Source organism: Electrophorus electricus, chromosome 9 (genome assembly GCF_041902795.1).
Source record: "Electrophorus electricus isolate QZ-2024a chromosome 9, ASM4190279v1, whole genome shotgun sequence".
NCBI classification, from domain to species: domain Eukaryota; kingdom Metazoa; phylum Chordata; class Actinopteri; order Gymnotiformes; family Gymnotidae; genus Electrophorus; species Electrophorus electricus.
Window position 1 is genome coordinate 17,133,342 of NC_137505.1, and position 13,146 is coordinate 17,146,487.

The 13,146-nt window shown below is 37.9% G+C and overlaps 1 protein-coding gene across 3 annotated transcripts; it reads left to right on the forward strand.

The window, feature by feature from the left end:
• Positions 1–7,915: 7,915 nt before the first annotated feature.
• Positions 7,916–12,792, forward strand: rnaseh2b (ribonuclease H2, subunit B). Of its 3 annotated transcripts, none has more exons than XM_027031073.3 (11): positions 7,917–8,094; positions 8,365–8,436; positions 8,528–8,635; positions 8,922–8,998; positions 9,128–9,242; positions 9,370–9,434; positions 9,692–9,797; positions 9,882–9,963; positions 11,326–11,371; positions 11,946–12,023; positions 12,236–12,792. In XM_027031073.3, exons 1-11 carry the CDS (start codon positions 8,031–8,033, stop codon positions 12,344–12,346), a joined length of 924 nt encoding a protein of 307 aa, XP_026886874.2. In that variant the 5' UTR covers positions 7,917–8,030; the 3' UTR covers positions 12,347–12,792. The 3 variants fall into 3 exon arrangements, with proteins under 3 accessions (XP_026886875.2, XP_026886874.2, XP_081577025.1); XM_081720899.1 differs by lacking the exon at positions 7,917–8,094 and adding an exon at positions 8,117–8,242; XM_027031074.3 differs by lacking the exon at positions 11,946–12,023 and having other exon boundaries at positions 7,916–8,094.
• Positions 12,793–13,146: the final 354 nt, after the last annotated feature.

The window sequence follows — 13,146 nt, forward strand, 5'->3', positions numbered from 1 at the left end:
GCCTGAACTACAGTCCACAAATTGCGCCACACAACACACACACACACACCTTTGTGAATGAATTCCTCGAAAAGATGGACCGTCAAATAAATTCTACACCACATAGTAACGTGGTTGTTTATATATTTTTAAACCTCATGCTACAGTTCATTAGCCTACATTTCACCGCCGGAATAAGTAAACATTGCCTAACAAAGCGCGCTATAGACATGTCCAGACAAGCGCGTATCCGTACGGATGTCCCGCCTCTAAAAGGCAGCCTACCGATGATGTAACCTTTTCCAAATATAGCATGTTGCTAATGCCACAAAACCCGCCCACTGTCACAAATCCATGCACTCAGTGGTCCACCTCTTTGTCAATCGCGTGACGCCATGAGGCTGGTGTTATTGTAAACAGGGTGCCTACTTTCCACGGGCGCTCCAGTACCAAATGTAACCTACGTGCTTCTTTGTTCAAGCAGGGAAAGGATCCACAGCACAGAAGAAATTAATTATAGCGTATTTTGAAAGCATATCTTTGAAGATGAAACAACTCGTTTTAATTACGAATCACTCAGTTTAGTTGGCTAGGAAATGCTACTATAAATATTTTAAAGATCAACGCGTTCATTAAAGCATATATTTAAAAGACAACCGGCAACTTGCTATATCTTATAAATGGTCCAGCTCTGGAACATAGCATAGCTTTAACTGCATTAGTTTTAACTTTTGTATTGCAATTTATCATTTGCTTGTTGGACTTAAATTTGATCACGAAACACGTAATATTTCAATAAGATCATCATCATCCACACCAAACTTTTTAGCTATTTAAAAATCATTTTGACATGATAAGAATTCAAGATAATGTTCCGCAACTGAGGGACAAGTCTTGAACAGAATCATTGTTTAAAAAAAATAAGCTTCCATCTCAGGAAGTAATCTTCAACTGGAGTTTCTCCGCCTTAATTCACAACCTGCTACGGTTTCAACATACCTCGATACCAAAACCTTAAAAACTCTGTTTGGTTTATTGCATGAGCTTAAGAGGCTTACATATATAAAGATCACATTTATGAGAGGTTAGTTCCAAAGAAAAGTTAACAGGCTATGAAAGATAGACTACTTGCCTTTGAAGAAAACGCGATTATGTGCAAGAAACCATCGCCTGACTTTGAAGAAAAAAACAGTGTATACGCAATATACTTCCATTGCGGAGCTAAAAACCAGTCATTTTCTAATGCTATTGCAATTCTCAGTTTATTTTCTGCCGTTTCACCGGGCATTGAGGAAGTTCTTTTGTTCCAGTATTTATACACAGCGTCAAAGTTGCGCGCTGAGGAGGCGGAGCGGCACTGCGCGAAGGGAAGGGATAAAGAGACCAAGCGCGCGACCTCAGATCTACTAAACACAAACCTTTCGAATCTACTTCAAACATATTACAGGGTTATATTATGTCACGTCGTGCAGTATTCTTCTGCCACCAAAGCAAGCAATTCTGTCTGGAGAGCTTGAGACGGGACGCTTTTTCTGACGCGCGCCACAGAGGGTTGGCGACTGAGCACATCTTTACCTTGAGCTGTGCGAGACCTAGTATGGAAACAAGTGCTTTACTCGCTGTCCTTTCACAAGCGTGTGTAGATGTCTCATCCATATAATCCTCTGAGAAGCTAGAATGGTCACTTAAAGTAGACGTGGGAAACTTCTTCAACTATTGTTTTCACTATTTTCTTCCGATCATGCTCCGTTTAGGTTAAAGCTGTGATATTGCAATTGAGTTGCATCATTACATTTCCACCAACATTTGTGACTTGAAGAGACACATATACATATACATACATATATGTACACACACACACACACACACACACACACACACACACACACACACACACACACATAAACACACACACACACACACACACACATATACACTCGCGTGTGTGTGTGTGTGTGTGTGTGTGTGTGTGTGTGTGTGTACATATAAGCATATATGTATGTTTGTGTGTACATATAAGCATATACGCATGATTCCAGACATCATTAACCTTTAAAAATGTGCTACAACAATGCATTAACAAAGAAGGAGTCGATATAAAGTTGAAGGACACTCATACTTATGTTTTAAATCTTACAACATCCGATTTGCTACACCAGTTCTTTTCAGTTTTAGTCTTAATCGAGTCTTTTCCAGGTCGTGGTCTTTCTGTAATTGTTTTGCGCAGTGTGCTGGCTTCAAATAATATGACATCCATTTAGGTGAAGTACGTTTCTGCATACCAGATATCACTGCTCATCTACTAAAATACAAAGTAAGAGGTCGAGATATTGCTATTGATAATTTTATGATCAACACCAAAGTTGCAAGAATAATGACAAGAAGTAAAATCCGTTGAAGAGGTGGACGCATTGCACTGACGCCAATTAGGCTTTAAGTTTGCTTTGAAAACACAAACTAGCCTTTCAGCAGTTTCCATTAAAAGGTACTGGTTCAAGGTAATATTTTACTGATACAGGTACTCGTATCAGTACAGATACAAAACTATTGTAAAAAATAATTAAATAAATAAAAAAGCTAAAACACAGTCCAACTTAATCAACTGAAATATAAAATCGTAGGGCCAAACTAATAGGAAATATGATCTTTGTTTGTTTTATCAAAGGCATTTGACTTGATTTGGAAATATTTAAACGTGCCGGCGCAAAAAACTTGACACAGGAGAAGTGAGGTTTTATGCATTTCCCACCGATTAAGTTGTTTCTTTTAATTTCCTTAATTACCCACAAAAGCCGATTACATGCGAATAAGTGTAGGTTACATTTACATTTGTTTCCGTAATGTATACTTTAATGCAACAGAATATCTTCTTAAATAAATGAAATAATATATAAACTTTAACTAGGACAACCAATACAACTGCCGTTCAGTGAAAATGCCAAACCTCATCTATGTGGCTTTGGAAGTTACTCTGCACTTAGACTAGCGGTGGCTAAAATGTGATACGGTGAGAAATACTTTAAAAGGTTAGTTTAAAGAAAGAATGAATAAAAAGTGTTCTTAACGAAATTGCATTGTTTTTCTTTTTTGTACATATAGTTCATTGGGTGTTCTGACAAATAAAAACTCCCATCTTATTATATGCTAAATAAACTCCCATAATCTGTCATTTTAATGTATCGTACAAAATTGTAATAAACATAGATTACAAACAAAAACTTTGGAGCAGTTTGTCTGTTTGAAACAAAAGCACATTTTAAGCCCGCTACAGAACTAAAAGTGTGATTTTTTTTAAATTACGGTTTATGAGAACGTTCAACAAAATCATCTCTAATGTCTCTGTAATGACACATGGCCATCCTTATTTACAAGATATAAAGTAACAATAAATCCGATCATCCCATTTGAACTTGTCATTACATAACTTGACCTCACGTGGTCAAATCTGTTTCATATTCAAAACAAACTACCATTTTCGCCAAGTAAGCCTTATTCGTCGAAAGAAGAAAGAAATTTAAAGATCAAATTCTTAGATTAGGATGGACTAGCCCATGTAGTTCGCTGAGAGGAAATGTATCATTTGGAGACATGCAAAGCATTTATATTATTAGTCTATGAATGCTGTGTAGGACATTTATGAGTTTAAAACAGCAGTAGAGGATTAGGGCCTTGGAGAGACTGTTAAATTTATTTGTAATGTGAAAATGTATTGGCTGAATTTCAGGGATATGTACATGTGTCACTGTGTGCATGCTTATGTGTTCATAATTTGCCTAATTTTGCATGTGTGTAGGTGGAATTGTGACAGTAAGAATCATCACTCTGATCCCCACTGTTCATAATAGGTCAGACATTCCTGTTAGCAAACCATAAAAAGCTTTCTTATTGATGATGATGCCGATGGTGGTGACATCCATATCTGTGAGTGACCATACTGCATACATCTGATTACCGAGCGCTCAACCATATTAAGAATAGGACAGACCAATATGATCTCATATATATTCACAACTTTTTAAAACAAAAGAGGCACATCATGAGACCCAGATAGTGATTCGGTCAGTGAAGGCAGGTCAAACAGATTTTTAATTATAAAGGTTTTTGAGGCAAATCCAACGCAAGCTTACTATTTTGGCAATAGGTCAGAGTGTCCTTCTTGATAATTGTTTAGTTGTTAGGAAATCTAAAGATTTCAACCTTTATGTCTTTCTGTTTAGTGGTTTAGTGGTCTCTACACCCACCGCCCTCTGCCTTGATGTTCCACTTTGCATGTTGCATTCTCAAGTCATTTGTAGTGAGAGTGAATGCTCCACAAAGCTTTCATGAATCAAGTCAGCTATGTAAGATTCAGTGGAACACCAGGGAAAAACTCTTTTCTGTATGGTCTTTCACTGCTAAAACACCATTCTCAGGTTTTGGCAGTGAGCAAAGCTGGAGTAGCAAGGGATGGTACTGAGATTGGGCTTGTGTCTCACTCATCCTAAAGACAAACAAAAACACAAAGACACGGTCACATATACACGTGCATGAGCATGCTTGTGCGTGCACACACACACATACAGGGAATGATGTAAGGAGGATGGAAAACATTAAGAAAGATACCTGGAAAGAGCATATTATGAAAGCTGCATTGTAGTCTTTTGGCAGTAAAATGTATTGCACAGAAATTACAGATCTAACACAATTTGGAAGGACCTCACAGGTTACTGTAATGAGACATTTCAATGAATTTATGAACCTGGAGTATATTGAAAACAGTGCCATATCATGGGGGCATCATATTGTCACATTTCACTGTGGGTTCCTAAAGAAAGAACGGAGGAAAGAAAGTGACAAAGAAAGAAAAAAAAAATTATATCACACTGTTCTGCATGTCGTGTTGTACAAAGGTTGCTACGATGGCACATTATCAGGAATGTGGCTGCACGTGTGTATGTTCATGGGAGGCAACAGGATTACTTCAGCAGTCATAATGAGGTCATGTGATCAAGGTGACATTGGCTATGCTTGTTTGTGTGTCCGGAGTAGCATTATCCCAGTTGTGGGAGTGCCTGATCATCTGAGAATTCCAGCCATTCTTGCAGTCATATACAGAGTCAAAAGAGGTTGCTAGAATGTCCTGGCAACAGTGGACTCTATATGATGACATTAAAGTCAGACTCCAATGTGCCATTGGTACAAATCTCTAATTCTCACTCTAATTTGGATAGACATGTTTTTTGTTCTCCAATTTATCCCTGTTATCTCTTCTTTGTTTATTCATTGTGACTTACTCCTCTGCTTTTATGCTCTTTGTTAAAACACCTCTTTAATAACCTCTACTGTGTATTTTATGTTTTACCTATCTCTATCTATCCATCCATCCATCTATCTATCTATCTATCTATCTATCTATCTATCTATCTATCTATCTATCTATCTATCTATCTATCTATCTATCTATCTATCTATCTATCTATCTATCTATCTATCTATCTATCTATCTATATGGGCATCTAAAATGAACAGCATTGCATGAATGTATATTTAACATTTAGCACAAGCTCCATTCTGTTTTTCTCTAAAGGTAATTCATTAAAATTTCCTGACCAGCTGCAGGACTCAGAACCTCCATTATATCCTGCTCACCAGACCACATATGACCTGAACACTACTGGTGTTATGCTAGACGTGGGGGGTCTGGGCCAATAATTTCAATTCATAGACCCACATGCATAAATCTAGATGAGTCAGTAAATGTCTTTTGGCTAGAGTGATCCCCAGAGTGTGATGAAACCCTGCAGATTCAGACATCCGTCCTCATGTAACCCATAAAGAGAGAGAGAGAGAGAGAGAGAGAGAGAGAGAGCGTGTTCCTCTTGATGCTTGCTTGGTCATAGGAATGAAAATTTGCATAAACACTCCGTTTTAACCAATGATTGCCAGAGAGAAATTACACTACATAGTATGTCAGTGATTATGATTGCATAAGACTTTCGCACCATCTAGTGGACACAAATAGTTTTTTGCATTTGTCATTCTAAAGGACAGTGCAACTTCAAGAAGTAAGTCTATTCAGAAGTAAGTCTATTCACCTATAATGGGTTTTGTGAATAAATCACTAATTATCATTACTTCTGTTATCACAGTTGTCATGGCAACTGAACTAGTAACATTTAAGAAGACAGAAACAGCTACAACAAGGATTATTTACAAATCAGGCAGAGGTCCTGATGAAATAGTGTGATTGAATGGAGGATTGTAACTGTGGGGCGATGACCAGAAAATATATATATATATATATATATATATATATATATATATATATATATATATATATATATATATGAGAGAGAGAGAGAGAGAGAGAGAGAGAGAGAGATAGATAGATAGATAGATAGATAGATAGATAGATAGATAGATAGATAGATAGATAGATAGATAGATAGATAGATAGATAGATAGATAGATAGATAATCCTTGCTATGGCTGCTTCTATCTTCTCCCTTAATTCATATGGAAAATAATATTGGACATCCTATTGTATCTGCTTGTTCCTGCCCAAAAGAAATAATATCCCAGATCCAGGATGACATTTTTCAACCTATTGTTCAGTCCTATGTAAGTAAATCCTTGCTTTTTTCAATGGCTAGTAAACGTTTATACACAGTCATCCCTAATGAAGATGGTTTGAGAGCTTTCAAACATTTTCTTGATGCCTGAGAAGAACCCTCCCACAGATATTCTCTTAAAACTGTCAGAACTTGTATTAACTCTGAACTGCTTCACCTTTGACTACAAATGCTACTCACAAGGAGTTACTGTGGATACCAAAATGGGACCATCCTTTACTAACCTCTTTGTTGGATTTGTGGACCAACATTTTTAAAATAATATACTGGACCTGTACCCTTAGAATTTCTGAGATACCTTGATGACATTTTTGGAGTTGCTACATGCACATTTGAAGAGCTCCAACTGTTCATTTCTTCCTTCTACAAGTTCCAACCAGCTCTGGAATATACGTGGTATATAGCATATCCTGGCATGAAGACAGTTTTGGATGTTTCAGAGAAGTTTAGAAAGTCTGCTATTTTAAACCTATGGATTCTCATTCCTATTTGCAATACAATTCTTCACATTGTAAGGCCTGCAAAAACTCCATCCATTACTCATAAGACAAGCGCATTTGCAGGGAGAATGAAGACTTCCTATAGAAAAGAAAACTTATTTGTAGGATGATATGTCAGTACCAAAGGAATTCTAGTATAAACAGTATATTGTAAATATGTGAATGTTTTCCGAACTGTGGGTTCCCTAAGGAAGTCATAGATGATGCATTTGCTGTTTTACCTGTTCAGATAGGTATAAACAATCTACTGTTTAGACTAGAATTACTTTGGTACTGACATATCATCCTACAGATAAGTGGCTAATCTTATACCTAAACACTTAAGAATCTTATAGGATGTTGCAGAAACCGCATCCCTTTTTAAGGATCCTCCACTAATCTCAGACAGATGAGTCAAAAAACATCAAAGCTATGCTCGTCAAGAGAGATAACTGACCATTCAGCCTGCAACCGCTATAGCTGTGCTACATGTACATTTATTAACACAGCCACTAAAAATAACATAGCCATATATACATGATACAATTACATACAAGATACAATTAAATGGCATTTGACGAAATCCTGTTCAGATGAAACCTTCAGGTTTCAACTCGCGCCAACTCGCTTGTCTCAAAAGGAATGTACTATTTTTAGGGGGTGCTGGAGTAACGGGTTCCGCGTAAATAGTTGCTTTCTTAAATAATTCATGAAACATTTAGATCAAGATTAATTCTTCCCACCACGATATTAGGTCAATCTTTATTTGCTTAAATGTTTGCGAATTGTTTGCGAAAAGCAGTTCATATAAAATACAGAAACCCCTTACGTAATGTTAAGAAAATGTGCCGCCATTTTTGCGTGGTGCAACAACGCGTCAGTTTAAATTCTGTTTTAGCTACAAGATTGCGGACTAGATATGTTAGCTATTTTAGGTTAGCTGTCTGGCTAATCCCGTAAAATGACAACCAAGAAGACGCGTTCTGTGCCTCCCAGTAATGATAGCTGGGTCGTCATCGCTGCAGGTACGACGGTTTACCAAGCCATTTCATGTTGGAAACTGGACAGTTAGCGGTAAACAGTTGTTCGGACTTAAAATAAAAAAAAAAAGTTGCACGCGAACGTTCACGCTGTTTCTTTTTGTTAGCTAGATGCTATCTAAAATGATTTAAGGTACATGCTTTACTACCCAATACCAAATACAATATGTTCGTTAGCTTGTTTTAAAGTAGCTATCTAGTTAAACCCTTAACCTCCTTCCAGTGTGATTTGACACTGCATCTTATTTTGAACAGACTCGGCCCTCGAGTCAACGAAGACGCATGACAGCGAACCGACGTTCGTTAAACTCAGGAATCCGGCAACAGGTATTGCTGAGTTCTCATGGTTACTCAGGGTTAGGCTGTCAGAGCAGCCACTTAGCTAGGTTAGACACCTAACAGTACTCTTCTGTTTGAGGTACCGCTTCTCAGTACCTGTTTAGTGGCGGAGACGTGCGGGTATACGAGATGAAGGCGTTTACCGAAGACTGCCGCTCATGGTTTATCGGCCAAACAGTACAGAGAGGTGAGAACGTCTCACACACGTTATTTGACTGACAAGACCTGCTGCATGTGTGACGAATTCCCCTAGGACTGAAATGTACAGTACAGTGCAGTGTAACGCGCAGGGACCTGGAAAGTTTATGGAACTTTTACTATTTAAAGTAATAAACCTCTTTTCCTTCTTATAATATGTAGGAAAATGTTAGTACATTTTCCTCTTTGTTGATGTTGTGTTGATATCAAATTTGACCTAATGCTCCATAAACGTATTTTTGTTTTGTTTGTATGCATGTCTTTGTTTTTTTCAGATGGCAAACTGCTGTATTTAACTCCTGTTGATCCAATCTTTTTGCTGTTGCCATACATGCAGAGTGATGGAGTGGAGGTGCAGTCAGTGTTTATTATGTCAGTTATACAAAGCCAATGTAATATGTGCTTGATTGCACAAATATAATTAAAGATCTTGACCTTTTTTGCTATAAAATCGTGCATTGTGATAATGTTGTTCAAAAAGGGGAAGTTCCAGCCACTGCAGCAGATGGTGATGGATGAACATTATCCAGGATGCATGCGGTTGCTAAAGTGCACCCAGGCTCTAGACTCTCTCCGTTATGTGACAGATGAGAAAAGTGTGTCCATGCTTCTATTTACATTAGAGTGTTTTCACCAGTAATGTAATTCTAGTTTAAAACTTTGATGAAATTGTGCTGATTATAATGTACATTTGTGTAACTTGGAAGTTTTGTCCTCTGGTAGTGATGGACAATTTGAAGTTCCATCGATATAATCACGAGAAGACCATGGAATGGCTGAAGAAAAAGGTTTGTACTTTCTTTCAACTTTATTGATGGCATCATGCCATTCTAGGGCAAGCTGTTTTTAGATATTTGTAACATTATTGCAGGCTTAGTGTACTCAACAGTACATACACCGTCATCGTAAGAACTTGCTAGAACATTGAGTACAGCAAATTATATACTTAATAGAATAAGGTGACAGTTGTTAGTGCATTGAAAAGGCTTCATATTTGTGGAACATATAAGTTTGTGTTCATTTTGAAGTATCATATCAATTTCAGGTTTGGAATACAGTGACAGCACTCAGAAACAGTGACATTTCTGTAGGTGGAGGAGTGAAGTCCACCACATATGTCCGAGTTAAACAGGAAACTCTGGCCACTGAAGGTAAAAAACTGAAATGGTAACTGTATGGAGTGTTTTTACTGTAAAGTGCATGCTCAGGATATCTGTGGTTGTTTAATTTTGCAGAAGACTACCTACGTTATGCTCATGGACTCATCTCTGTGTATATTAGTGAGGAGCTAAGCAAAGACCTGCTCAAGCATTTGCAGTAAGTATACACACACAGATAGAATACACATATGGACTTCATATACTCCTGAACTCTTATCACCGAACAAGAATTCCCCCTATTAAATATTAAAGAGTTTAGGTAGCTGGTTATGTGTAGCCTTAAACAATAATGAGCAAGTTGGGCTAAAGATGGTATTGGTGAAGATTATTAATAGCATTATGAAATCATTTTTACCAGAAAATTGAAACTGGTGTCTCCAGTTTGGCCTGCTGCCTCGTATTATTTGGAAATTGCTAGTGGATTAAAAAAAAAAACTACAGGTTCCAGATTGGATTGAATGCACTGCGCAGAGGCTGGATTTAGTGTTATACTCTGAAAGTAAATGGGTACTTTTATACAGTTAATAGTTACATTTGAAGATGCAGTGAATGAAGGGTTTGACAGGAAGAAGCTGAAGTATACAGGTTTGATAGCTGAGGTGAGAGAATGCGGGTGGTAGACGCATATAAGACCAGTAGAGATAGGTGTTAGGGGATTTCTAACTAAGTCTGCCACATCCTTGCTTGTGCAGTTTGGTTTAGAAGCTGTGAACTAAATATAATTGAAGTAGCTATTGGAAATTCCTGAAAGGGCTAGTCAGTGTTTGGATAAGGAGAGCACAGACTACATGGGGAAATGCACTATACAGTTGGAATGGCTGGGGTGTTTTGTGTTTTAGGTACATGGTGGACTGAGTAGGTGAGTGGGTTGTTGTCATGTCATTGTGTAATGTAGTAGATCCAAATGGAACCAGTGACACTGAACATGCATTAATGGTACCAGTGCCAGCATGGATCTGCGGTGTTTGAGAATGCATGGTGATATTAGGTTGAATCCATATGGAAATGGCAACACAGAGTACACATTATTGTGCCAGAGGGCTGGGTAGGTCAATATGGATTTTACAGGCTAGGAAGTGGCTGGCTGGGTGTGGGCAGCGCAGTTGTGTGTGCCATTAGCATAGTGCATAAAGCTCAAATGGGAACTGTAAGCACTGAGCACATACTTGAGATGTCAGTGGGGCTGGATATGGCCTTTTTCACCAGGGAGGCCAGTGTGTGTTTGCTTAAAAAGGTGCAGGTTTGTTTAAAAGTAAGCTTGGAGAGGGGTGGGCTGGGATGTCAAACTTCACTGTTGAGCCTTCTGGAGGTGTCATGGGCTTAATTTAGCAAAACACAGACGAAGGGAGGTGCCTGCCTGATGACCCCTGTGAAAAGCTTGTAGGCGGGGCCATATGTGAAACTAATGGTTTGCCTTAGGATATTTGACATTTTATCCTGTCTATAATTACAAGTTTTTGTTCTAGTAAATGTTTTCCCTCTGATTTAAAAAATTCGGTGTTTTTGTTCTTATAAAAAGGTTGCCTGAAATAACCAGCCCTAAAGAAGTAGAGCCTCCTTCAAAGGTAAATGAGGTGCTCTATTTGGGATACAGATATCTTTTCTTTTTCTCTTCTTGTTATCTCTCCACCAATGATAAAAAATAAATAAATCCTAGTGCTTTTGCTTCTTAACTGTTCCATCTGCTTTGCATTGTAATTAGTTTGGTCTGATTGGGGCTTCAGGGTGGGTCGTGGTCAGCAACACAGATATTATGACACAGAATATTATGGATTATGTCTTGAACTCCCCAGTAGTACTGTTCCACAAGCACACAGGTAGGTTCTCCTGTGGAGAAAAGAGTGACTCCCAGTGATGCCACTTTCATGAGCCTCTAGGAGAACACAAATCAAGGGTACCCGTTATGCCGTTAGCACACACTTCTGTGTTCCGCTGTTCTGTGAGGGTATGTGATAAGTTATGGTTGGCCGAGAACATGCATGCATGAATTCATGCCCTCACAGTTTATGTAACATGGGAGAAATGCAGGAAGTTGGAATTGGCTTAATTTAACATGGGGAAGAAAAGGGCATTGACGACAGGCTCAGTAGGGCTTGGATGTGCTGATGGCTGTTGCAATTGGTGTCCCATGTTCGACAGAAAAGGAAACTATCAGATAAACCAGTGGAGGCGGGAGAGGACTACACTAAATTCAACAGTGCTGACTTCGTCCGAAAAGTGAGTGGGGAAAAAAATATACCTAATAACAGTAGGAGTTGGCCATTGTTTTACAAGTTGCTTACAGGAAACTGCTCTGGGTCTCTTTCTTTCTTTCCCTTTGTGTCCTTGCTATTGCTGCAGAGCTGAGTCTGTCGCTTTCCGATGTTACTATTGAATGCTAAAGGTATAGAGTTGTGGTTGGTATAATGTTTGATGTGTATTACCTCTAGCCTCCTAAGAAGATGACAGCAGCTCAGAAAACTCTGGCCAAAGTGGACAAAACAGGCATGAAGAGCATGTCTGCTTTCTTTAGCCCCAAAGTGAAACAGGAGAAGAAATGAGTGTGTGCGCACGCGCATATGTTTTTAGTTAATAAAGTTTTTTTTAAAAATCATGCATTTATTCTCACATCTTTTTAATGTTGTGGTGTATGTCAAGTTTCATTTAGACACAGAGCTTTTGTTTAGCTTCTGTGTCTCTTCCAGAAACCACAGGTATTTTCATGTGCTGAAAGTATTTTTTGCTACATCCTAAAGCTTGTTTCAATTTAAGATTAATATTAAACATAAAATACAGGTTAGTCCACAGATTGGAACAGGTTGTTGTAAATGAATCTAGGTATTGTCATTTTAGTGTTTTAAATGCCTTCAGGAGCATTGACTGACTACTGTAGGACTAAATGGTTTAATGGTTTTAGCCTCGCTTTTGGTTATTTGGTTGAAATAATATCTTAAATTGCTTAATTTAAGATATTCTGAACAATAAACAAACATCTGGTTTGCTAGCATAGAGAGGTCTTGTGTTGTATTTTGAGTACATGGTTTTATTTGATGCCAATGTAAAGTGTTTCTAATTGTAATACATAATGCATACAGCAATCAGTAATGTTGGCCAAAGCTATATAAAACCATCTTCATTTATGCATTGTTAAAACATCTGCCACCTACTTATTAGTTTCACTGTCTGTTAGCGGTTTCATTTTTCTTAAGAAATGGGAACTAGATTAGTGATGTGCATCTGTTTCTTCTAGTGAATTTTATTTAGAAACAAAGTGATACCATCCATCACCAGTACATTAAACTTTTACAAATTGTACTTGTGTAAATGAGAGCTGACAGCCTGTGAAACACATTAAACATAT